Source organism: Acinonyx jubatus, chromosome E1 (assembly GCF_027475565.1).
Source record: "Acinonyx jubatus isolate Ajub_Pintada_27869175 chromosome E1, VMU_Ajub_asm_v1.0, whole genome shotgun sequence".
Taxonomy (NCBI): domain Eukaryota; kingdom Metazoa; phylum Chordata; class Mammalia; order Carnivora; family Felidae; genus Acinonyx; species Acinonyx jubatus.
This window is the reverse complement of record NC_069397.1, coordinates 39,395,582-39,419,830: the sequence shown is the minus strand read 5'-3', so window position 1 is coordinate 39,419,830 and position 24,249 is coordinate 39,395,582. Positions and strand designations below refer to the sequence as shown.

Here is a 24,249-nt window from a genome sequence, read left to right as displayed (position 1 = left end):
TCAAGAGTCAGTCACTGGGGCACCTGGGGGGCTCAGTCGGTTAAGGGTCCGACTTTGGCTCAGGTCATGATCTCACGATTGGCGAATTCGAGCCCCGTGTTGGGCTTTGTGCTGACAGCTCAGAGCCTGGGGCCTGCTTCGGATTCTGTGTCTCTGTCTCTCTCTGCCCCTCCCCTGCTCACGCGCGCTCTCTCTCTCTCTCTCTCAAAATTAAACATTAAAAAAAAAAAAAAGAGTCAGTCGCTTAACTGACTGAGCCACCCAGGTGTCCCTGTAGGCACTTTCTTTATGTAGCGTTGTCTAGCTGTTTATGACATTTCAGAGCATCAGGGCGCCTGGGTGGCTCAGTCCAAGAGTGTAACACAGAGATCCTGCTGAATTTCCAGCTGCCAGCCTGTCCTACGGATCTCAGATTTGCAAGCCTCTCCACAACTACGTGAGTCCATATATATATATATATATTTTTTTTTTTTTTTTTTTTTTTTTCTTTCCATCCTATTGGTTCTGTTTCTCTGGAGAAACCTGACTGATAACACCCATTAAGCGTCGGACTTCGACTCAGGTCATTATCTCGAGTTGGTGGGTTCAAGCCCTGCGTTGGGCTCGGTGCTGACAGCTCAGAGCCTGGAGCCTACTTTGTATTCTGTGTCTCCCTCTCTCTCTGCTCCTCCCCCGCTTGGGCTCTGTCTCTTTCTCTCTCTCTCCAAAATAAATAAACATTAAAAAAATTAAAAAAAAAAAAGAAATTTCAGAGTATCTGCACTGGTTAAGGAACCCCTCCTATCCTCGACCTCACACCCACAATTAACTGTGTTCCAGTTTAAATCACTAACTGCTGTGGAAACCAGAACTCAGCACTTTTGCTCAGCACTGCTGGGCACTGGCACAGTAAAGGGCAGACAGGACACCCTTGCAGGCCTTTTGACTCCTATGTCATTGCTCTTTTTTGACACCAAGGGAGAGATGATATCACACATTACATTTTATCAAATTCCTCCAGAGTGAACATAATCCTTTATTTCAAGGTGGTTCTCATCTTGTTTATACTTGCAGAGCTGCTATCTGGCTATCTTTCTCATGCTCCAATCAATTAATCAACCAACACCTCATGCATGAAACAAGTGCTAATGCAGGGGAACATCCAGGGAGAAGAGGGGGTGCGGGGGAAACAGCTGGATCAAACGGTGGGTCACGGGCCCTCCAGTCCTCAAGAAGCTGATGGTCCAGCTGGGGAGACAGCCGCCTGCGCTCCATGCAGCACCAGGCATGGCGGGTGTGGGTGTGGGGCAGGCTCTCGGGTTCTCAGGATGGGGAGAGGTCACTGAGAGCTGGGGGTTTAGGGGAGATTTGGAATTAATGGAAGCTTTGAAGGATGGGCAGAGCAGGAAGGAGGAGGGCAGAGGTATTTTAAAGTATGGCCAAGTGCACCCACGGCATGTTCTGGGGACAGCACAGACCCTACCTTGGCGGGGTGCACAGGTCCTGTCCGAAAAGTAATTAGGATACTTACTAACAAGATTGGTTCTTGCTGATAAGGCATTCTAGGTCATTATTTCGTTTTAGTAAAAAGAATGCTGAGGAAGAATGGAAATAGACCAGAATGATTTAGAGGCTACTTCATAGCTTTAAAAATATTACTTATATGTCTTATAAAATTATCTAAAAAAACTTATCAAGAATTTTTAGCCACAGAATAGGCTTATGGGCCTGTCTCCCTTTGGCAGAATGGCTTTTGGCCCAGAGAACACTTTGTTAGTGTTAGTCTGGGCAGTGCTGCTCCCCTACACAGAGCTGCCCAATCTCTGAGCCTCAGTTTCCTCATCTATAACAGTAGGGATAGTAAATCTGACTTTGGAAGTGTTTTTTCCCTCCCAGCTCCCTACCCACTTTTTTCCCCCTCCCTTCCTTATCCCCCCTGTCCCCTTTCTTAATGTTCCTTTTCTCTCAAAATCCTTTCCTTTCTTTCTCACTTAGCACAACTTACCATGGGCCAAGCATTCATTCACTCATTCATTCATTCATTCTTCCTTTCATCTATTCTTTCATTCTGAGACATCTGGGAGCCTAGCTCCATGCTTGAACTATAGAGATTTCAAAAGAAGTAGGAGGTCTGTCTTTGCCCCCAAAACAGTCTCCCTGGGAACACAGGGCTCAAACACAAGACAATTGGAGGGTATCAGTGAAGGGAGGGCCAGCAGATCAACCACCAGTCACTGCCATGGGCGTTCAGAGCCAGGAGGGCAAAGCTGGGCTGGAGCGGGGTGGGCTTCTGAAACATTCCAAGTCTCAGTTTACTCATCTACTAAATGGGGGATACTGGCGATGCCAATCTCATGAGACTGTTGTGAGCAATGAATGAGAGAATGCTTGGAGAGAGCTCAGCATGGGGCCTGGCAGGAACTAAGTGCCATCAGCCTTGCCTTTAACAGGGCTGTGTCGGGGAGGCAAACCCGTTCCGGGCAGCACAGGTGTGGAGCCCTTTCTAGGAACCCATGTGACCGCCACCCTCCCCCCCCCCCCCCCCCCAGGGGTCACAGGTATAAACAGCATGGGGCTTCCCAGGCCTTTGTTGCTGTGGCTTCTCTGGGCCCTGTGGATCCAGGGTGGCCCTTGAGCCCAGAGCACAGGAGGCTTAGCAGGGCTGGGGTGGAGCCCTGTGCTCACATGGATGGGAGATCAGAACACCAGAGGAGGCTCATCCAGGCTCTTAGCTCAGCCGCGTCCTTTGCACTGAGGCATGGATTTCCAGGGAGGAGAAGGTGAGGCAGCCAACTGGCCCTGGAACTGTGCTGGGCGGGTGCTGGTCACACCAGGCTCCTGGGTGTGGGAAGGGCATGGTGACTCATGAGAGTTCTATATCTGAGGGCCCCCAAACGCACGCACCTGGCCTATGGGATGGTGGCCTAGGTGCTTAGAGCCTATCTACACTCCCTAGTGACAGCTTCTTAGCGTTGTCAGTCTGAGCACAGCAAGACTCCACCCATCACAGCGGTTGGCGTTCTCGAGCACTTCCCGTGAGCAGGTGCTGTTTCTGCTTTTTAATCCTCAGAGCAGCCCTAGGAAGTAGGTGTTGTTATCTTCTTGCCACTTTACAGAGGAGGAAACAGAGAGAGATGGGGAGAAATTCAAGCACCCGGTGGGTACATGTTGGGACTGGGATTGGAACCCGCAGAGTTCACATGCTTCTGGGCTGCTTCTCCTGGGACACCAGAGGCTATTGGTCATCCCCTTGTGGAGCCCACACTATTCGTTCTTTCTGTCCTTTGCAGAGCCCAGCAGTACCTGGCAGCCCGGGAGGGGTTCCCAGCAGAGGCGGAGGCGGGTGGTGTGGTGGAGAGGGCATCTTGGCTCTGACGGTCATTAGGTGGTGGCACTTTGGCAAGCTCTTATCATCCCTGGGTCTTGGGTTCCTCAGCTCTGAGGTGGGGATGACAAGCCTGGGCTCACAGGGCAACATGGGGGTGAAGTGAGACCATGTACCGGGAAGGCTGCTGGCGCTCAGCTCAAGGCCGTTCTCCCGATGGGAAGGTGAAACGTGTCTCCAGAAGAGTCGGCAGGGCCCCGAACTGCAGGGCAGACTGGAAGGCAAATCCCACAGGGCTCTGCCTGCCCTCTGGCTCGGCTCCCAGACCCTCTCCCAGGCCTCACTCGCTTGGCAGATGGGATGTTCTGGAAAAATACACTCCACCGCTAGTCAAGCTTTCTGGACATCAGTCCAGACAGCTCCTGCAGCAGAGATAAAATTCTGAAGATCTGACTGTGTCTTCTGATGAGGTCTGTGAATCATGTCTCCGTTCTCCCCCTCAGTCCCGAGGCAGCCAGCAAGAAAGGCTTCTCCACTTTTTGGCCGGGGTGTGGGAAGACATACCTTCCTACACATGGTAAGTGTGACCATGGACAGGCGCTCAGTAGGCTGACCTCTAGTTGTTTTGGCTGATGGTAGGGCTATACAACCGGCCATATTTCCCGGTGAGGGAGGGAGTGGGGGTCTCACCCCAAGGCTCTGCTCTGTCTGGGGTGACCAACTCTCCCATTTTGCAGGGGACTGAGGGGTTCTCAGAGATATGGGGCTTTTAGCACTAAATCGAGAACAGTCCTGAGGAAACTGGGATAGTTGGTCACCATTGCCACATTTCTGGGCCATTCTAGAGCCTTCTGTGTCTCCTTGGGCACGAGGTCTTTGTTTCCTGCAACAGCCGGGCTTGCTTTTCCAACACCCAGGGGCCAACCCAGAGGCCTCCTCTACTCCCTTGGGCCCATAAAAGGAGATAATGCTGGAGAAAGTCAAGATCGTGGCTGTGGGTTCCCACACCTCCTAAGGCGGAGGCTGATGAGGTCTGGGCTCGGATGACAGGCCCCTTTGAAGAACTGACGGATACTTGGTCTTCCCGGCAACATGGGGCGGAGGAGACGTCTCGTCGTGGCCACCAGTTCAACGGGGCTCCCGATTTACGAGGCCGGAAAACGTTCACGGGAAGCTAAATAACAGGGTAATGAGGGGTTCTTTTAGAAAGTGGTATTAACTTTAATGAGGAGAAAACCCTTTGTAAAGGCCAACGCCCACTGGGGCAGAGATATAAACGCGGGGTGAAGGGCTGCTTGTCCACACTGGGGGGGCGCCTGGCCTCGAAGACCGATCGCTCGTGCCTGGGCGGCTGAGGTCAATGGCTTCCAAGTGCTTGAAGGCCAGCTTCTCTTCGGGGTCTCTCAAGGGCCCGGGAGCGGCCGGCGGGGGCTCCGCTCGCGTGTCCGCAATGTACTCCAGTGGCTCCTGCAAGCTCCCCAGCCTCTCCCCCGGGGCCCGGAGCTTCTCTGCGTGTTCCGTGGGGCTGGGCCGGAGCGGCTGCAGGGCGGCCAGCTGCCTGCCCGCTCTCTGCCTCCCGTACGGAGGCTTTGCCACCAGCTCCAGCGTGGGCGGGGGCTGGTTCGGGGAAGGTGTCCTCGCCGGCAGCGAGAAGGAGACCATGCAGTCCCTGAACGACCGCCTGGCCAGCTACCTGGAGAAGGTGCGCCAGCTGGAGCGGGACAACGCCAGCCTGGAGAGCCACATCCGGGAGTGGTGTGAGCAGCAGGTGCCCTACCTGTGCCCCGACTACCAGTCCTACTTCCGGACCATCGAGGAACTCCAGAAGAAGGTGAGACGTCCAGAGTGGCTTTGGCTGCCCGGGAGTCTGCTGTCACCAGCACTGGACGGGGAAGCCAGAGTAGCTGTGGCGGTAGCCCTGCTCCCACGGGGTACTTGAGAGAGGTCGCAGGGCATGTTCACATCTGTGGCCTCATTTGCTCCTCCCTGTCATCTGATGAGAGAGGTATCGTTAGCCCATTTTACAGAAGAGAACAACTGAAGCTGAGGCTGGTTAAGTGACTTATTCTGGGTGGTCCAGCTGGCAGTTGGTGGAGCCAGAGTTTGAACGCAGGCTCCGTGAACTGATGGACTGTGTAACCTTTGCTAGCATGGCCTACCTCTTTGAGTTTTAATTTCTTCTTCTTTTTTTTTTTTTTTTTAAGGTGAGGGGCTTGGACTTGATTTGTTGGTGCACATCAGGTTTTCTATAAAGAACTCAGGGAAGAAAGGGCCCGTCAGATGTTTCCTTCTTGTCCAGCCCACATCCCCTGAAAGTCCCAGCTGCCTCCTGGGAGGGACCATTTGTGACCAAGGAATCACAGAGTACGCTGTTGTTCATGACCCACCCTGAGCCCCCAGTGGTCTGGAGACAGGAAGACAAGAGGCAGCCACCATGCCAGTCTTTGCTGGAGCCTTTCCCCATCTGCCCCTGTCCAAGCCAGGTTACGGGTCTCAGAGGCTGCCGAGGCTTCCTTCTCTGACCCCCTCTGCGTGCCCGTAATAAGCCTTCAAGGAGCCTCAGTTGCCGGGAGTCCCGGGATGGCTGACTCCCTCCGGAGGTGGCCCTTGGCAGCTTTGGGGAGCTCCAGCTGACAGAATGTCCTTCCTTGCCCTGATGTCACTTCTCTATTGCCCCAGACCCTGTGCACCAAGGCAGAGAACGCCAGGCTCGTGGTGCAGATCGACAACGCCAAGCTGGCCGCAGACGACTTCAGAACCAAGTGAGTGTTCTGCTGGCCCCTCGGCCGGGGGCTGGTAGAAATGGACATGGGTGAGGCCAGGACTCAGGGTTTTGGCCGCACTAAAGTCGCTGAGGCATTAAGATGGGACACACAGAACCAGGCCAGCCTGGGGTGGGATCTGACTTGGACATAAAAGGAGACGTAGCTTCAGGCACCCTGTTATGCGCCTGCCAGGTACGAGACGGAGCTGTCCATGCGGCAGCTGGTGGAGTCAGACATGAACGGCCTGCGCAGGATCCTGGACGATCTGACCCTGTGCAAGGCCGACCTGGAGGCCCAGGTGGAGTCCCTGAAGGAGGAGCTGCTGTGCCTCAAGAAGAACCACGAGGAGGTGAGCACAGGGGGGGAGGTGAGCAGGTGAGCATGGGGAAGAAGGTGAACATCGGGAGCAGGTAGGCACAGGGGAGGAGGGTGAGCGAGGCAGCCAGCTGGGAAAGTTAGTGCCGACCCTGATCTGTGCCACAGGAAGTGAACTCACTTCGGTGCCAGCTTGGTGACCGGCTCAATGTCGAGGTGGACGCTGCCCCGCCTGTTGACCTGAACCGTGTTCTGGATGAGATGAGATGCCAGTATGAGACCCTGGTGGAGAGTAACCGCCGTGATGCTGAAGAATGGTTCAACACCCAGGTACGTGCCTGGAAACAGTCAGTGCAACGGAGACACAAGGTGGGTCAAACAGAATTGACCTTGGGGCTCTGAACGAAGAAGTTGAGTCTGAGCCCCAGCTCTGTTTCGACCTCACTATGCACGTTGGGCAGGTTGCTGTCCTCTAAGCAATAATGTCCTCAGGGACGTTACTGAAATGGGGATGAAATGAAGGGGATGGACTGGTGTTCTGGAAGGTCCTTCTTGGCTCATGATTCTGTGTGGCCTCTGTAGACCTCTTCATGAAGCTGAGTCCCGACGTTCCTGACCAGGTCCTGTGTGTGTATGTTTCAGACGGAGGAGCTGAACCAGCAGGTGGTGTCCAGCTCGGAGCAGCTGCAGTCCTGCCAGGGGGAGATCATCGAGCTGAGACGCACGGTCAACGCCCTGGAGATCGAGCTGCAGGCCCAGCACAGCATGGTGAGCCCGGGCCTTGAGCAAGGCTGCTGGGGGACCAAACCCGGCAGCACATGAGCCCCCTGGGCTTCCATGCTCTGAACACACAGGCAGGCTCCAGGGGTCCAAGGTCTTAAGCATCAGGGACTTTCTGTGTAGAGGGAATGAGGTCCTAGCCCCCATTCACAAATGTCCCAGAGGTAAAACACAGGAGACCTATAGCAACCGACGTGTCCTGGCAGCAGCTCTTGTAGATTCATTCTGAGTAATTGTCAGTTACTCGGAGGTGTTGTTAATAGGGGAGCTACTCTCCAGACCAGGGGGGCTACGGGGGCTCATTGGCTATCTCAAATGAGATGCCCAGTGGTGGTGCATCTTGGCTCAAAGTGATTCCCTGCTCCTTCTCGGACCTCCCACCTTTGTCTTCCCTCCCCAATCCTTGTCCTCACAGAGAGATGCTTTGGAATCCACCCTGGCGGAGACCGAGGCGCGCTACAGCGCCCAGCTGGCCCAGATGCAGTGCCTGATCAGCAACGTGGAGGCCCAGTTGGCCGAGATCCGGGCTGACCTGGAGCGGCAGAACCAGGAGTACCAGGTGCTGCTGGACGTCAAGGCCCGGCTGGAGTCGGAGATCGCCACCTACCGCCGCCTGCTGGAGGGCGAGGACTGCAAGTGAGTGGCGCCGCAGGCTCCCCCGTCTTCCGAATGCAGTCTGCAAAATCTGGGGAGACGGCACGGTGCCTGGGAAGGGCCCGGTGTTTGGAGTCGGGAGCCCTGGGGCTTTAGTTCTGGTCATATTACAAATCCATCACGTGACCCTGGCAAGTCCTTTTTCTCTCTGGGACTCTGTCTCCCCATTGATAAAACTGGGGGGGTAGGACTGGGTGATTTTGAAGGTGCTCTGAGTTACTGAAAACAGCAACCGGGAAATCATAGTAATTGGAACATTTTCTTCCTCTTAGGCTGCCCTGTAACCCGTGTGCTCCTGACCACTCGCCTTCCAAGGCCTGCCTCCCCTGTCTTCCTGCGGCCTCCTGTGGTCCGGGCGCTGTCCGCACGACCTGCAGCCCCCGCCCCATCTGTGTGCCCTGCCCGGGGGGCCGGTTCTGAGAGTGACTGGCCATTGTCTCCAGGGCTTAGGCTTGGCCTCTTTTCAACCCTAACCCTAAAGCCCAATCCCCTCTCTCTGTGCGGAGCCCAGGGCCCTGGGGCCTGGCCCTGAGCGGTCTCACTGCAAATACATGCCGCAAAGTCTCTCAAAGCCTGTCATTAAGGCTGGTCACCCCCGAAAGCCTCAACTCCTCATCATTTCAGTGGGTGCCAGCCAGGCTCTCTGTTCTCAGGCTGCCTCCTGGGTCAGGTTTTCCTTCTGGGCGCTCTTTTAGTGGGTTCTGAAATGCAATAGAGGGCTTGTGTGGGCAGAATAATAAAGCGCATTTGCTTTGGCTCTCGACGCCTGACTGGCACCACGTTGGTATCGTTGTTTTGTGTCTCTGCTGGGTGAAGAGGGCTGACCCCTGGGCTGACAAATAGGGCTGTTTGACCATGTATGACCCTGGGGATGACAGGGCCCCTGTGACCCTGTTTGGGGTGGATAAGGGTGTAAAGTGGGGTTTCTTGCTCAGCTGCTCCGCTTTCCTGATGAAGAAGACGCTTCTCCAAGGTTCTGATGTGGTGACCCGTGTTACCAGCCCCTTCCCACTACCCTTCTTAGTCTATTCAGGAGACTACATCCCAGAGGAGGGAGGATAAAGCCGAGGCCAGTGCGGTGTGAAGCATCTTAGGCTGCTTTTCATTTCATGTCTGGGGTTCTCATAAGAGCAGCAACATGTAAATCCCACACCCAGGGGACTTGCGTTTCTTTCTTCCGCTGCAGAACTTTCCCACAGCCCCCCGGTCCAGCAAGCACCCTAAAAACCCACACCCCATCAAAAGCAGGAGATGGGAGAGTGAGCCCGCCTTTGTGACTGCCACCCACGATTTAGAGATTCTTGTCCATAAGAGGCTCATCGTGTGCTGTGTGCCTTTGGAACCTGTTACCACACGCAGCACCTTTGGGCCTCAGAGCATTTCTGCATGGCAGTGGGCGCTCCCAGCATCTTGGCCCAAAGGCTCTCATTTATGTCCAGACCAGGTAAATTCCAAGCTCTGTGGATCCCAATGGGAAATGGAGACGAAGGTAAAACTTTCTCAGGCAGAAAGGAAGCCGGTTTCTCCAGATAGCCCTGTGCTATGCATAAGATGCCAACAGGACCACTATGAAATGTTAGCGACGTTTAGAGAGTTGTAATAGCACGGGAGGTGGGGAACTGATCGGGGAAAGATGCTGACGAAGGTGGGCCTGAGACCCCCACCTCTTAAGAGGGCCTGGTATAATTCACCCTGATTCTACTTCAGAGTTATCCCCTCTTTTTTTTTTTTTTAATTTTTAAAAAATATTTGTTTCAGAGAGAGAGAGAGAGAGAGCAGGGGAGGGGCAGAGAGAGAGGGAGACACAGAATCTGAGGCAGGCTCCAGGCTCTGAGCTGTCAGCACAGAGCCCGATGTGGGGCCTGAACTCACAAACTGTGAAATCATGGCCTGAGCTGAAGTCAGATGCTCAACCGACTGAGCCACCCAGGTGCCCCTAGAGTCGCCCCTTTCTAACCCCCTGTAAAGGAGGGCCTGGGGCTTTGGTGTCTCCCAGCCCCCTGACTTCTGGAATCCTGACCACCCCCATGTTGGCCTTCTTGGAACACCTTGGCTGCTTTTGTTGAGGCTCAGCCCCCGAAGAGGCTGATGGTCTCGTGATCATTCAGTTTATTCAACACGTCTTTACTGGGTGCCTCCCTGGGCTGGACAGTGTGTCAGGTGCCAGGAACAGGACTGACCCTCGTCAGAGGGAGGCCTTGGGATGGGAAAGCAAGGGCACCCACTCCCTGCCTCAGTGGCAGGATGAGGCCCGGCGAAGGGGCCTTGGCGTTAGTGTGATGAAATTGGGCTCTGAACGTGGAGTCAGACTGACCTGGGGTTCATATCCCGACCCCGCCACTTACCGCCAGTGGGAGCTTTGGCACAGGGCAGCCCCTTGCCGAGCCTCAGTTTCCTCATCAGTAAAACAGAGGCCACGACACTTACTGTACTATAAGGTCCATCCTGCTTTGCCAAGCCTTTGCCGGGCCTTGGAAAACGGCTCGTGTTGTTGACTGTCTATGCTAGCTGGAGGCCTGGATCGCTGTGAGGGTGGGCGTCTACATTCTCCCTGCCCGGAGTTTCATTTCTGAGCTTTTGTTCCAAGCAGCAACGCCTAGCAGCTGAGGTGGAGAGGCAGGTCCATGACTTATTATTTTTTCTGACTCGGAAGAAAGTCGGGCGTAGGGGAGCCACAGTTAGCAAGCAATGCGTGCGCGCTGTCTCGAGGGCACAGGCTCCAGGTAACTCCGTTTACCATCAGCCACACGTCCTCTTTAGGACATTCCTTGTGGTACAAACCCCTTCCAAACCCATCTGAATTCCCCTCCCCAGATGGAGAGAACCAGATCCTGCGTAGCCTTGCCACTTACTATTATTTATTTATTCCTTATTATTAGTTACTTCAACTTTGAATATAATGCTGATTCCATTAGGTCAGAGATTCTCAACGTTGGCCGCACATTGCAATGACCTGGGGGGCATATGGGATGTGTGGTCTGACCCCCCAGCTATCCTGACTTAGTTGGTCTGGGATATGGCCTGGTGTTGGGATATTAGAAAGCTCCCCGAGTGATTCCGGGGTGCAGCCAGGATTGAGGGCTCCTCCATTAACGGGAGGGCCTTTTGGCAAAGCAGTTGGGAGCTCAGGGCAGCTCTGACGTCACCCTGAGGGCTAGCGGATTCCTGAACTGTACTTTTTGACTATTCCTCAGCTCCGGCTTTACTCTCTCCTTTAATTTCAAACACCCGCACTGAAGTTTAAATTTCAGTTCCCATAGTTTTAATTTCAAAGAGTTATGTTTTTGCTATTCTCTGTTCCTCTTCCATAACACTGTCTCAAGACTGCCATTTTTACCCCTGAGGTTATTAAAAAACATACACACACGTACGCATGTATTAATAGATTGTCTTAAATTCTGCCTTGCTTCAGTCTCCCCCAGTTTCCTCTTCAGCAATTTGTTGGCTTGTTTTGTTTTGTCTCTCTTTGCGATGCTGGAAACTTCTCTCAAATGTCTGGTGATCCTTCCGCTTATATTTGAAGACATGACACTAAAAAGCTGATGGAATGTGCTGTGTGTACGGGCGGGTTGGCAAACCAGCTTTTTTTTTAAAGTTTATATATTTATTTTGAGAGAGAGAGAGAGAGAGAGGCAGAGAAAGAGACAGAGAGAGAGAGAGAGAGAGGCAGAGGGAGACGGAGGGAGAGAATCCCAAGCAGGCTCCGCACAGTCAGCAGAGAGCCCAATGTGGGGCTCGAACCCATGAACCATGAGATCATGACCGAAACTGAGTCAGATGTCCAACCGACTGAGCCACCCAGGCGCCCCCAAACTGGCTTGTTGGATGGTAGAACTACCTAAGTTCAGCTTTTATAATCTTTTGTCTGGAATCATTCTGGTTTTTCAAAGAACGGAGACAGTCTTGGGCCAGACCCCTGCATGCATCCCACCTACCTTTATTTATTTATTTTTTTAATGTTTATTTATTTTTGAGAGAGAGCGAGCGAGAGTGTGAGCAGTGGAGGGGCAGAGACAGAGGGAGAGCTCTGTCAGCACACAGCCCGACGCAGGGCTCGATCTTACAAACAGTGAGATCATGACCTGAGCTGAAATCAAGAGTCAGACGCTTAACTGACTAAACCATCCAGGCGCCCCCAGGAATTGCATTTCTAACATGTTCCTGAGCAATGCTGATGCTGCTGGTCTGGAGGCCACATTTCGAGAGCCACTGCTATACTTTATTACAATAATAATTTTTTACAGTTTTTTTGGATGAGGATTAAGTGGGCAAATTAATGCCAAGCACCCAGCACAGTGCCTGGTATTTGCATAGATTCAATAAATGCTAGTTATGATTTTGAAGACTCGTCCAATGCGCCTCATTCCATTTGGTTGGTATCACCATCATACCTCCTCCCATCTGATGCTACTGTCTTCTCTAAATAGCTCATCCAGACAAAGGACCTGGAATTGATGGTTGGTGCAGGAATTCTAACTGAGAGATGATTTAGTCTAACCCTTTCGATATGCATGAGGAAAAGGAAACCCAGAGAGGGAAAGCAATTTTCCTGAGGTCACACAGCAAATTAGAAGGTTAGCATCTCTATCTTTTTAAAAAAAAAAAAAACTCAAGAATTCTTCCTTTTATTTGAAGACCGTTTAAAACCGAATTATCAGCCTTGTTTCTTGCCTTCCTCCCATAGACCGAAGCCGTTCTTGCCTATTTATCGGTGCGTATTGCAGCCAGATCACTGGCTCTACGTAGCATTCTCGATCTTGACTTCTCTCAAGCAACAGATTTCAGGGAACAGGGCTGAGTGGCATTTTCCCTTCCCTACCCTTTCACCGATACTTCTAGAAATATATGAAAGAAAAAGACAAGCACTCACACCCCAGTGTTATATTGAGAAGATTAATGAATAAAAAGTGGCCATGTAACACCCATAGGTTAAACGTGAAGTGTCTGAGCCCACGGGTATCGCAGGCAGGACAGGAAACCACTGGTCTTGCCTGTCGCTTTCTTAAGGAATACCCGAGGCTTCTATAATTGGAGACGCCTGCTCCAGTCCCCTGGCTTAGCTCACACCAGGGCTGCAGGGTGCCACTTCTCCAGGGAGCTGATTCACACTGCCTCCCATCTCTGAGGTCCCGCGGGGAGCCCTGCGCTGTAGAAAGCGAAAGTAGAGCCTGTTCCAGCCTGTCCACCCCTGTCCTTTTAACAGTCATGAACTCTCGACATCTCTGTCTATGGGGGCGGTGATTCACGAAGGGAGGATCCAGAGATGGTCAAGATAGAGCGTCTGCCCCACCGGGATGATCACGACACTTTCCCGAGAGCGGGATCCCCACGTCTCTCTTTCTTAGTAGCATCCAGCTGAAAAGATGCCCCTGATTCTTAGGCTTTCTGTCTGGGTCTCGGGTTCTGTCTGGATCTCTCCTCCCTGAGATCACTTCTCCCCCTAGGTAGGGCGGTGATGCAGGTTTAGAAGGCTCTGAGGTTCTGTTTCCCAGCTCCTTCGATTTATAGCACTGCCAGTATCGGTGAAACTTCTGGCACCCACACATTTCCTCCTTAAGGGTCAGGCCTCTTCCCACAGGGAATGCTCTCATTAAAAGGAAGAGCTACCCCACGGAACTGCGGCCCTTTCTCAGGGCCCGAGCGGGCGGGGGCGCAGCGGGCATTGGCGGCACAGGGCCAGGTGCTGTGGTGTCCGGGCGGCCCCGCCCGGGTAATGAGGGCCCAAGCCCAAAGCTGATCCTTTGAAGATGTGTCCTGAAGCTCTCCCCTGGTGATCAATGACAGGAGCCCAGAGTCTTGCTTTAGCCAAATGACTAGCTTAGCCTCTTTTACAAGGAAAGGAGTTCCTTATTGGAAACCAAATTATAAATTAATTAGCAGCTTCCTCTGGGGCTGTGTATACACATCAACACCACCCCATGGTGACTTTCTAGCGTGAGCCCCCTCATTCCAGGGGTATAAAAAGGCCCAAGCAGGATGGGGTCTGTGGACACTGACAATCCAGGTAGCTGTCGCTGCGAAGGGGCCTCCCTGACATGGTATCCAACTGCTCACCAGCTTCCATCAAGAGCTGCCCGCGGCCCCCCTCTGTCTGCTCCAGCAGCATGAGCTGCCGGCCCGAGCTGTGCCTGGGTTACGTCTGCCAGCCCATGACATACGTGCCTTCTGTCTGCACGCCCACCACCTACCTGCCAGCCAGCTGCCTCTCCAAGACCTACCTATCCAGCTCCTGCTGGCCCAGCAGCTGCCGGCCAGCCAGTGGTATCGCCAGTTCCATGGGCACCTGCAGCTGGTACTGTGAAGGGACGTTCAATGGCAACGAGAAGGAGACCATGCAGTTCCTGAACGACCGCCTGGCCAACTACCTGGAGAAGGTGCGCCAGCTGGAGCGGGAGAACGCGGAGCTGGAGACCAGGATCCAAGAGGCCTGCCAGTCTCAAGTGCCCACCCTGTGTCCTGACTACCAGTCTTATTTCAGGACCATCGAGGAGCTCCAGCAGAAGGTGAGGGCAAGCGGCGAAAGGACTCACTGGGAAGGCAACCGGAAGGCCTGGAGCTCCAGATGTGAATCTCATTAGCTTATTAAGCCTCATTCAGGGGAAAGAGACTTCCCCAGGGCATAGGATTGTCTCACAGTTTGAGGGTTCAGCTAGAGTCCTTAACATGGAAAGAGGTCTGGGATCTAGACTCAGTTCTACCACTTTGTGGCTTTGGGAGGGGGGCCTTCCCTTCCCTAGGCCCCAGTGTCCCCATCGGTAAACTGGTTGCAGTAATGGTTCGCACCTAAGGGGTCTGTCCAGAGGATTCCATGAGTTGATGCACGGGAAGTGTTTAACACAGCCTCTGGCACACGGTGAGTTTTTAGTCAATGTTAGCGCTTGTTAAGGGTCTGCCTGTCCCACGAAGGACTTCGGACTTAACGACGTTGTTTCCTTCCACATTGGTCACTGCGACCAAAGTGGGGCGTTTGGATTTATGAAGAACCTAGGTGCTTCAAATATAAATCCTAGTAGTTCTCCAGGACTAGCAGTTCACCAAATATTCCCCAGAGTCCCAGAGAAGAGGGTCTCCTGCAGGGATGGTCACCAGGCTGCTGAGTCCCTTCAGCCGCCAGCTTTTCCTCTGGGCTCTTTTTTCTTCTTATTCTGAACGCACGCCCTCTTGTGCCTTGGCCCCCAGGTTCTGTGCACCAAGGCCGAGAACGCCAGGATGGTCGTGCACATTGATAACGCCAAGCTGGCCGCCGATGACTTTAGGACCAAGTGAGTCTGGCCTGGGGATGGTGGGGTACCCCCCCTCCCCCGCCACCTCCCCGCACATCTTTGGGGGCAGCTCTCCGTGAGTTTCAGGGAGGGTTGGAAAAGTGCCAGTAGCGGTGGGTCTTCCCTGAGTGCTGTATTCAGTTTCAGCCCTCGGTTGCTGACCCTGTCCCTGTGCAGGTACGAGACGGAGCTGGCCATGCGGCAGCTGGTGGAGGCCGACACCAACGGCCTGCGCAGGATCCTGGACGAGCTGACCCTGTGCAAGGCTGACCTGGAGGCCCAGGTGGAGTCCCTGAAGGAGGAGCTGTTGTGCCTCAAGAAGAACCACGAGGAGGTGAGCCCTAAAATCAAGCTGACGTGGCCCCGGGAAGCGGAATGGGAAGCACGTGCAGTTTTGGGTTGGATAGACTTGGGTTGAAATTCCCAGGCTTGCTGTGTGTTGTTTCTGTGACTTGCCCAACTCACCGAACCTTTCTGAGCCTCCTCACCTGTAAAACGGAGCAGCACGATGACACGGGGCTACTGCAAGTATTCCATGAGGTCATGGGTGTGAAACACCCGTCACTCGGTCCCTGCTCAGAAATGCAAGCAACCTTCTCTTCTGCATTTCCTGGTCTTGTGTGACTGCCAGATGCTTGTGTTTTTCTCATGAGAATCACTTTCTGGGGGCAGAGTGGTGCCTGAGGCCCAGAGGGGGTTGTGTTCCAGAACTCACATGGAATGGCCTGTCCCTCTCCGGAAGGCTCGGCCGCTGGGGCTCTTCCAAGGGATAGTCAACTGCAGTGGTTTTCTTTCTTCTGACCCCATCCTATCCTTCTTCTTTGCTCCTGTTTGCATATAATATACTTAATCCAAAATCCATCGGTCGACACTTTATTTTCTGACTTTCCTCCTCATCTCCGGCACGTCCGCGGAGGGAGATCGCTCCCGCCTGGGCACCTGTGTGCTGCATAGACCACCGGACCTCTGGTGCTACGCGCCCCCCACCCTCCACCTTCTCTGCATTGACTCTCAACCTCTTGAGTTGGGATTTGAAAGAGCAAGTGCCTCTGAATCCTGGCTGGGTTTCCTTAGGCTTAAATGCAAAGTAACAATCAGTCACCATGTACTCACTGGGTGCCCTAAGGTACCTGACTCATCCTACTTAAATCAGAGAACTGGGAACGGCACCAAGAGGCCACTAATGAGGCATTATCGCACACTCGGGCAGCCTCTGAGACAACTTTCTCTCTTTGGCAGCCAAGCCTGGGGAGGCGTCTGCTCTCACTCAGGCCTTGAACTAAGTGAAGCCAGGCTCCTGCTGTCCTCCCTCCCAGACGAACACAGGCTGGGAGGGTGGCTGGGAATACGGGGGCATGGGTTTCCCATTCTGGCCCGAGGAGATCACACAAACCCTGGCATTGCTCTTGGCTTCTGCCAAAGTGACAGGAAGTGTGATGGAGCGCTCCCGCCACCATGGGAACATCCGGTCGGAGCGGGTCTGGAAGACCACAGAGCTTCCGCAGAGTGGACGGCAAGCCTCAAAGGGCCCCTGTAACATAGACATCCTAGCATCTGTTGTCCCACCATTTTGTGTCTCCCTGGGGTGGTGAGTGGGATCACGTGACCTCACACTCGTGCCTTTTCAGGAAGTCAGTGCCCTCCGGTGCCAGCTGGGGGACCGCCTTAATATCGAGGTCGACGCTGCACCGCCTGTGGACCTGAACAGGATGCTGGAGGAGATGCGGTGTCAGTATGAGACTGTGGTGGAGACCAACCTCAGGGACGTGGAGGAATGGTTCAACATGCAGGTGGGCCTCTCGCAGGTGGGCCGGCCTCCCTAGGGTCCCTGAGAAGGCTCTCCTGCCCTTCTGTCTCCCCCTTTGCAGATGGAGGAGCTCAATCAGCAGGTGGCCACGAGCTCCGAGCAGCTTCAGAGCTACCAGTCAGACATCATCGATCTGAGACGAACGGTCAACACGCTGGAGATCGAGCTGCAGGCCCAGCACAGCCTGGTGGGTGCTGCCGGGTGGTCTCTGGATCCCAGGCGGCAAATGCACTTAGGTGCTGGCATCCAGGCGGGGGGAGGGGGCCCCGATTCAGCCACCACGGACGTTTGCCCAGCTGACCTCTCCTAGGCTGAGGTTGCTCCCAAGACCCATCCCAGAGATCAAAGGGGCTTGTCTCAACCCTGACATGGGTTAGGTGGACAACTGTCAAACACAACTCCCTAGGAAGGCGTGTTCTCTGCTTGGTCTGAACCTTCTAAACGCAGGCTTCCTACTGGAGTTTTAAAAACTCCCCATGCTTAGTTCCTCTCTGGATGAGTGAAATCAGAGTCTCTGGAGGTGGGGGCCGGGCACAAGGACCTTTTAAAGGCGCTCATGTGACTTCAAAGCACAGCCAGGGCTGAAGGCCACAGGTCTTGATGATGCTGTCGGGGAGGAGCCTGGGGAACCTCAGATCCAAAGTCTGAAGCCAGACCGAGGCTGAAGAAGGAATAAGGGGTTTAGGGTCACGGGGACCTGGGTTCACATCCCAGTCTGTTACCTGCCAGCTGCTTAAGCTTGAACAAGTCATTCAACCTTCCTGGGCCTCAGTTTCCACAGTGACTTAGGTAGGGAGGGGGTCATTCCCAACCCCAAAGAGAGACCTGGCTTTTCTTGGTTCTTTCTGAACCAGGAGAATAGGTCTGCTCCTCAGCTACTGTGTCTTTCCTTTTGCTGTAGAGGGACTCTCTCGAAAACACCCTGACGGAGACGGAGGCGCGCTACAGCGCCCAGCTGGCCCAGATGCAGTGCCTGATCAGCAACGTGGAGGCCCAGTTGGCCGACATCCGCTGTGACCTGGAGCGGCAGAACCAGGAGTACCAGGTGCTGCTGGACGTCAAGGCCCGGCTGGAGTCGGAGATCGCCACCTACCGCCGCCTGCTGGAGGGCGAGGACTGCAGGTGAGTGGGCCCAGCTGAGGCTGTACACATGGGTGCAAACATGGGTTTGGAGAAGGCTATAGGAGGCTATAGGAGAAGGCTACAAGGGCTTACCCAGGAGATAGAGCCCTGTCGTGATTAAGAAGCAGTTAGGAAGCTGGTATGATCCAAAGAAAGTCAGGCAGGCGTTCATGCTGTCATCCCAAACCTGGCCCACTGGAGGCCACTGCGCTCCTTCCCAAGTCAGCAAACTCCTTCCAAGGGCTTCCCATGTACCCGGTGCCATTAGGGATGTGGAGACAGATGATGACGAGGCATCTGCTCTCAGGTTGTTTCCGTCTGGTTAGGGAGACGGGCAACTGGAGATCATACTTGGGGGAAAGATTTTTCTGCACTCGAGAGGACCAATAGGTGGCTTAACGTGATTGGGCTATGGCGGGAAGGAAGGAAGACACAAGAGGTCAGTGGGGCCCGTTCATGGGGAACCATAAAGGCCATGCTGGGGAGGGAGGACCTTATTTAATAGGCAGTGGGATGCCCTCATTTTTGTTTTGTTTTGTTTTGTTTTGAGGAGGAAATGATAGAGTTTGCTTAACGGCCTATCTCCCCAGTGAGATGGTAATCATCTAGAACTCAGAGATCGTAGAAACTATTTTTATTTCCTGCACCTGGCATGTAGTAGATGCTTAGTAAATGTTTCCTGAGTGGGTCAGTGAAAGCTCAAAGCTGTTCTTCAGGAAGACGGCCCAGGTGGTTGCAGGAAGTAGAGGGAAGAGGGTCCAGGCAGGGAAACTGTCCAGGAGGTCCTGGTCATGTGAGCAGTGGGGAGAGTCGGAATCCGGGTGGGGCAGGCACTCAGCAAGGCCTGGCGGTCACCTGGGCACAGGATACCTCGGGCCCGTGGACACCTGCTGGGCTGATTACTGTTGTAGACAGTTTCTTTTTTTTGTTTAAAAAAATTTGTTTAAACATTTTATCTTATGTTTTGAGAAACCGAGAGAGACAGAGCATGAGCAGGGGAGAGGCAGAGAGAGAGGGAGACACAGGATTGGAAACAGGCTCCAGGCTCTGACCTGTCAGCACAGAGCCCGACGTGGGGCTTGAACCCATGAACTGTGAGATCATGACCTGAGCTGAAGTCGGATGCTCAACTGACTGAGCCACCCAGGCGCTCCCTGTAGGCGGTCTCTTAGTCCATGTTCAGCTTTGCTTGTCTGTCATTCAGTTTCACCCTCTGGGGCAAGGGTTGCAAAATCAAATGCTTTTCAAGGAACAGGGTGCTGATGCACATGTGTGACGCGGGTCACGGTGGGACCCTGGGGAACCAAAGAGCGATGTCTACTCCGGCGAGGGCGCCACCCCCGATGAGGACCGTTTCTACCGTGTGAGAGGCACATCCAGTATGGTTGGATCTTCTGATTGCTCACGAGAAACTGGGAATCTAGATGTCTTTTAAATGTTAAATTCTTCTGATTTTTAAACATTTTCAACAAATGAGAAAAGAATATGCTGCTGGCCACACAAAACATATTTCAGGCTGGATGTGGTCCCTGGGCTCCCTGTCCAGTTTCTGGGCTGTTTGGTTCCCATCTACTGTCCAGGCTGTGGTTTCTGGTTTTGAGCCCACACCTGTCGGTCTCTGAGATCATCCTTTCTCCTTTTGCCATGTCTTCCTTCTGTTTTAATTACTGAGTTCACCTTATCCAACACATTCTTATTAAGTGCCTGCTCCAGGCCAGGTATGCAGGATGTGCATGCATACACGGCTGCTGACCTCACTGTTTAATGGGGAGACAGACCGTAACAGGACAATCACACATCACTCTGGGAGGGGGCACATGGTACCGTTGGGGGATTTGACACAGAGAGATCATGGAGGGCTTCAAGGAGGATGTGACAGTTGAGTTGAAGGAAGCTGCTCTCCATCCTGGCCCAAATGGGAGCCACCGAACGTTTTAGGCAGGGAGTGGCATACTTATATTTGTGTCTGTGGAAGATCACTCTGGCCACAAAGCTGACAGTGGTTAGGAGGGGCCGGGGTGGGGCTGGGGAGGCCAGTTAAGGGTTACACAGGCAAAGATGACGGAGGTGGGATTAGGGAAGCCGAGTGGAGAAGGTGAGCAGCGGGTGAGTTTGCGAGGCATCTGGGGGCAGAGCCGCGCACTCGTTGCTGCCTTGGGCTTTTCTCTAATCCTGCCCCCTGTGCCTGTCTTCCGCAGGTTGCCCTGTAACCCGTGCTCCACTCCCTCCTGTCCCCCTTGTGCACCTTCCCCCAGCGTGCCCCGCACCATCTGTGTGCCCCGCACCGTCTGCGTGCCTTGTGTGCCCTGTCCTCAGGTCCACTACTGAAAGTCCCTCAGGGTCGGTGGATCCTGGACAGACCGGAGCTGGGAGGCTGGAGCCTCCTCAGGCGGAGTCTGACCCCCATTCAGTGGTCAGCAAGGAAGCCCTCCAGCTGGGAGGTGGGCTGTGTGCTACATGCTCAGATCTGCAGGGGGCGCCCCGGGCCCCCACGTCTTGGAAAACTGCCTCTCACTTCCACAGCCAGACTGTTCTCTTGGCTGATGTTTCTGGTTGTCTGTGCTGACTCAAGGGCACGTGCTGTTAGTAAACTGGCAAATAAAGCCTCATCCAGTGGCCCTGCAAAAGCATCTTTCTCTATTTGTCGCCTTTGCTGCTGTATCCACCAGCCAGTTCTACTCAGTTGGGCTCAAGAGGAAAGTGGCCAAATTCTATACTTATTTTTGGGCCTCGTCTGTTTCCACGGAGGCTTGGGAGGCATTTGCTAGAAAGGCCCGCGTGCCATAAGCCAGTTAGAGCCAGGCAATCTGTCCAGAGCCAAGTCATAAAGGAATAAAGAGAAGAGGGAGATAATTATGCCTGAAACCTAGGCCAAACTACTGTAATTGAGAAGAATACTGTTATGACCCCACCTCCCCACCTCATTACAGCTGTTACAATGGGATCATTCATTCATTCATTCAAAAAGTCTTCACTAATGGCCTACTTACATGTAGATACCCCCAGGGTCATCCCCCAGATACTTCCTTAGTGCCCCATTTAAACATTGCAACAACTTGTGAAAAAAGGTACCATTATTTCTCCCCTTTGTAAATGAGCAAGCTGAGAGCCAGAGAGGTTAAGAAACTTGCCCAAAGGTCATCCAACTAGTATGTAGTGGACCCAGGACTCAGTATAGGCTGTTAGGCCTCAGGGATAAATCAAGCAATTCGTATTCTGAGTCCTCGTATTTGCAAACTACAGCTCTGTGCAGGGAGGGGCTACCAAAAAAAAAAATATGCAAGTGATCCCCACTGTCCGGAAGCCTATGATTGGCGACCGAGCTGGGGCCAGTATAAATAATAATAACCATGACTACCGCTTCCTGAGCACATATGGTGCATGTGGTACCGTGCCGAGCACATTGTATAGACCGGCCTATGCGGCTTGCACAACCACCGTGTAGGGGAGGCCTCATGTCCATTTTAGAAATGGAAAACTGAGGGGTGCAGAATGGGTTAGTCAGTTGCCCAAAGTTACATGCAAGGACCAAGATTCGAACCCAGGTCCAGCTGTGTGCCCTGAAGCGCTTATTCGAAGCACTCCACTACATGGCAAATTGCTACCTAGAAAGAGCACATGCTAACAAAGGCTGGGACAAAGTACTGGCCTGGGGAGAGCAGGGAAGTCTTCCTGCAGCTGGTGGCATTTGAGATGGGCCTGAATGTCTACTGAGCAAAAAAGAGGTAGAGGCACGTGGGGCCTGCGTGGAAGCCAAGGTCTGGCTCCAGACGCCTTGAGTGGCCTTGCTGGCTGGAGCAGCGGGTCCCTGTGGAAGGTTGGTGGGAATAAATCTCATGTGGTAGGAAGGTGTCAGACCACGGGGAGGCCCCAGGTATCTCTGATGGAGCCTGGACTCCATCCAGAAAGCTGTGGGAGGGCTGCTGTAGGTTCTGAGCCCAAGGATGGCATGGCCGGAGTGGCCTTTTAGAAAGTTTCACCGAGGAGTATAAAAAAGATGGCTGAGGGGCAGGGACAGAGCTGATAACTAGTATGTGGAAGAAGCTAATGGGGCCTCAGCTCAGGCTGTGACAGTGGGAAGGAAAAAATCAGGGCTCAATCTGAGAGGCTCAGCAGAGGACCTGACTTGGCAAGACTGGCCATGGCGGATTAAGAGGAAAGGGCCAGAAACAGGAATCTTGTACACCTTTCTGAACCTCAACTTCTAAACACACTGTTCTTCTTTAATGAGCTGAGGTGATGTTTCTATTAAAGATCTGCCCTCTGGACTTGCCAAGAAATGATGAGAAGTGAATTGGCTCCTGGAGCTGCCTGGGGCTCTCGGGACAGGATCCGGCATGCAGGCTTGGCAGGCGAGGCTGTGAGCCTGATGGGAGACACAAACACACTGCTTAGCCAGCTGTGGTTCCTGAGTGGGGAGGTGAGGGTAGCATTTCGGTGATCTGGAATGCCAAGAGAGAGGAGCTTCTGGCCATGTGGATATTCTCATAACTGAGTACAAACTGGCAATCCCTCTTAATTTCAGTCCCCGTGCAAATTTGTCTAGAATGTGCTTAGCTTGATAAACACAATAGACTGAACAGAACCAGATCTATGGTTCTAAAATCCTAGACCTGTTCTGTCTTGTCCAATATGGTAGCCACAGACTACATGTGGCTATTGAATTTTTAATGAAATAAAATTGAAAAATTCAGTTCCTCAATACACGAGCCACATTTCAAGTGCTCAGTACCTACATGTGGCTAGGGGTACCATACCAGATTGCAGATATAGAATATTTCCGTTATTCCAGAAAGTTCTATTCAACAACACTATCCTAAGCTATCAGAATCATAAGGAGCCTTCCAGATGATGTGGCCCAGCCTCTCCCCTTTATGGATGGCGAGTCTAAGGCCCAGAGAGTTGGAAAGATGCACTCACCAACCAACAGGTGGGAATCAAAGTAAGTGGTCTCACGCCAAGCCTAGCGGGTCTCCTTGATGTTTTCTCCAAGCAGGAAGGTTTATTATTATTTCAGGTTAATAAATACTTTTCCTTTTGCCTTCTTTCCTGTCCCTAAGAACAGAGATATTTTCTCTGAGATGCTGAAACTCCTTCCCAGGACTGTAGTTCCCAATTAAAAAAATATCTGGAAACCACCAAATTCAGAATCTCCTTATCCTTGGAGCCTTTGGCTCAATAAGAGGACAGACTCAGGCTGTGGCCAGGAGCAATGACACAGGGGTTGTAGGCCAGGAGTCCAGGTCCCCTGGGCCCTTTGGGGACTTGTGCAGGCTCCTTTTCCCTCAGAGCATACTGTCCAATCCAACCTGGCTCCTCTTTCCACCTTGTGTGTCATCTGACTTGCCAGGACCTGTCTGACAACCCAAATGCCTATTAAAGCTTTTTATAGGATACCAAGCCCCAAGGCTCAGGCGCAGTTAGTGCTGCCCCCTCTGCTGGCCATGGATGGTCGCCATCCGCTGTGTTGGGATGATGCTTCCAAGTTAGAGAGGTTGACAGCTATCCTCCCTCCTGGTCCATCTCCACTTTGTGAGGGATGCAGAAGCCACGGATGTAGACGCTGGGGAATATTTCTGCCCACCAGCACCAGGACCGCCTGGAAAGTGGACCTCGTGTTACACATATGGGGATCCTCAGAGGAAGTCTGTCCTCATATCAAAGCATTTGGATTTCATTAACTCCACTTTACAGGAAAACTTAGGACCACGGTAAAGTAATAAAACCTCTGTCGTATTTGATGTTTGGGAGAAACTCCCACAGGTAGCAGGATCCTCCCTGAGTGGGGACTGGAAAAGAAAGAGGACATGTGTTTCAAAGATGAGACTTTCCCTGAGGCCATTAAGGAGACTGGTGTGCAGCCTTGGGTCTGTCTCTCACTGTCCAAGGGCAAGGCCTCCTCCTGGGCGTGGGAGTGAGGGCCCACGGGGCAGAGCTGGGTTCGGGGAAGCTTGGCCAGAGGGTGACAGCTTCCAGAGAGAAAGGCCCAGCAGTCGGACACAGTGACTGGCAGAGTCACCAGGACAGCTCGTGGACTGAATGACACTGATCGGCACCCTCCCTATAGTATTGGGAAGACTTCTCCGGTATGATCAAAAAAAGGATATGCTGAGAGGTAACTGGGAAGATCATTAACAATAAAACAATTCTCGTCTGATGTTTCATAAATTTTAGCACATGAGTGTGATGATCTCAATTTTGCTAAATAGAAATGTCTTACGATCATTTGCATTCTATCCT

At 53.0% G+C, this 24,249-nt stretch overlaps 1 protein-coding gene and 1 long non-coding RNA gene across 2 annotated transcripts in view; one reads left to right on the top strand and one right to left on the bottom strand.

The window, feature by feature from the left end:
• Positions 1-373: 373 nt before the first annotated feature.
• Positions 374-8,594, top strand: KRT35 (keratin 35). The gene is made up of 9 exons (XM_027049051.2): positions 374-436; positions 3,808-3,881; positions 4,355-5,135; positions 5,984-6,066; positions 6,262-6,418; positions 6,553-6,714; positions 7,027-7,152; positions 7,580-7,800; positions 8,091-8,594. The coding sequence occupies exons 3-9, from the start codon at positions 4,665-4,667 to the stop codon at positions 8,236-8,238; spliced, it is 1,368 nt and encodes a 455-aa protein (XP_026904852.1). The 5' UTR covers positions 374-436; positions 3,808-3,881; positions 4,355-4,664; the 3' UTR covers positions 8,239-8,594.
• Positions 8,595-12,447: 3,853 nt separating this feature from the next.
• LOC128313355 (uncharacterized) overlaps positions 12,448-24,249 on the bottom strand; it is a 57,998-nt gene continuing 46,196 nt past the window's right edge. The window contains exon 3 of the long non-coding RNA XR_008293934.1: positions 12,448-23,608. This is a non-coding gene — a long non-coding RNA (uncharacterized LOC128313355). The remainder of the gene's footprint in view (positions 23,609-24,249) is intronic.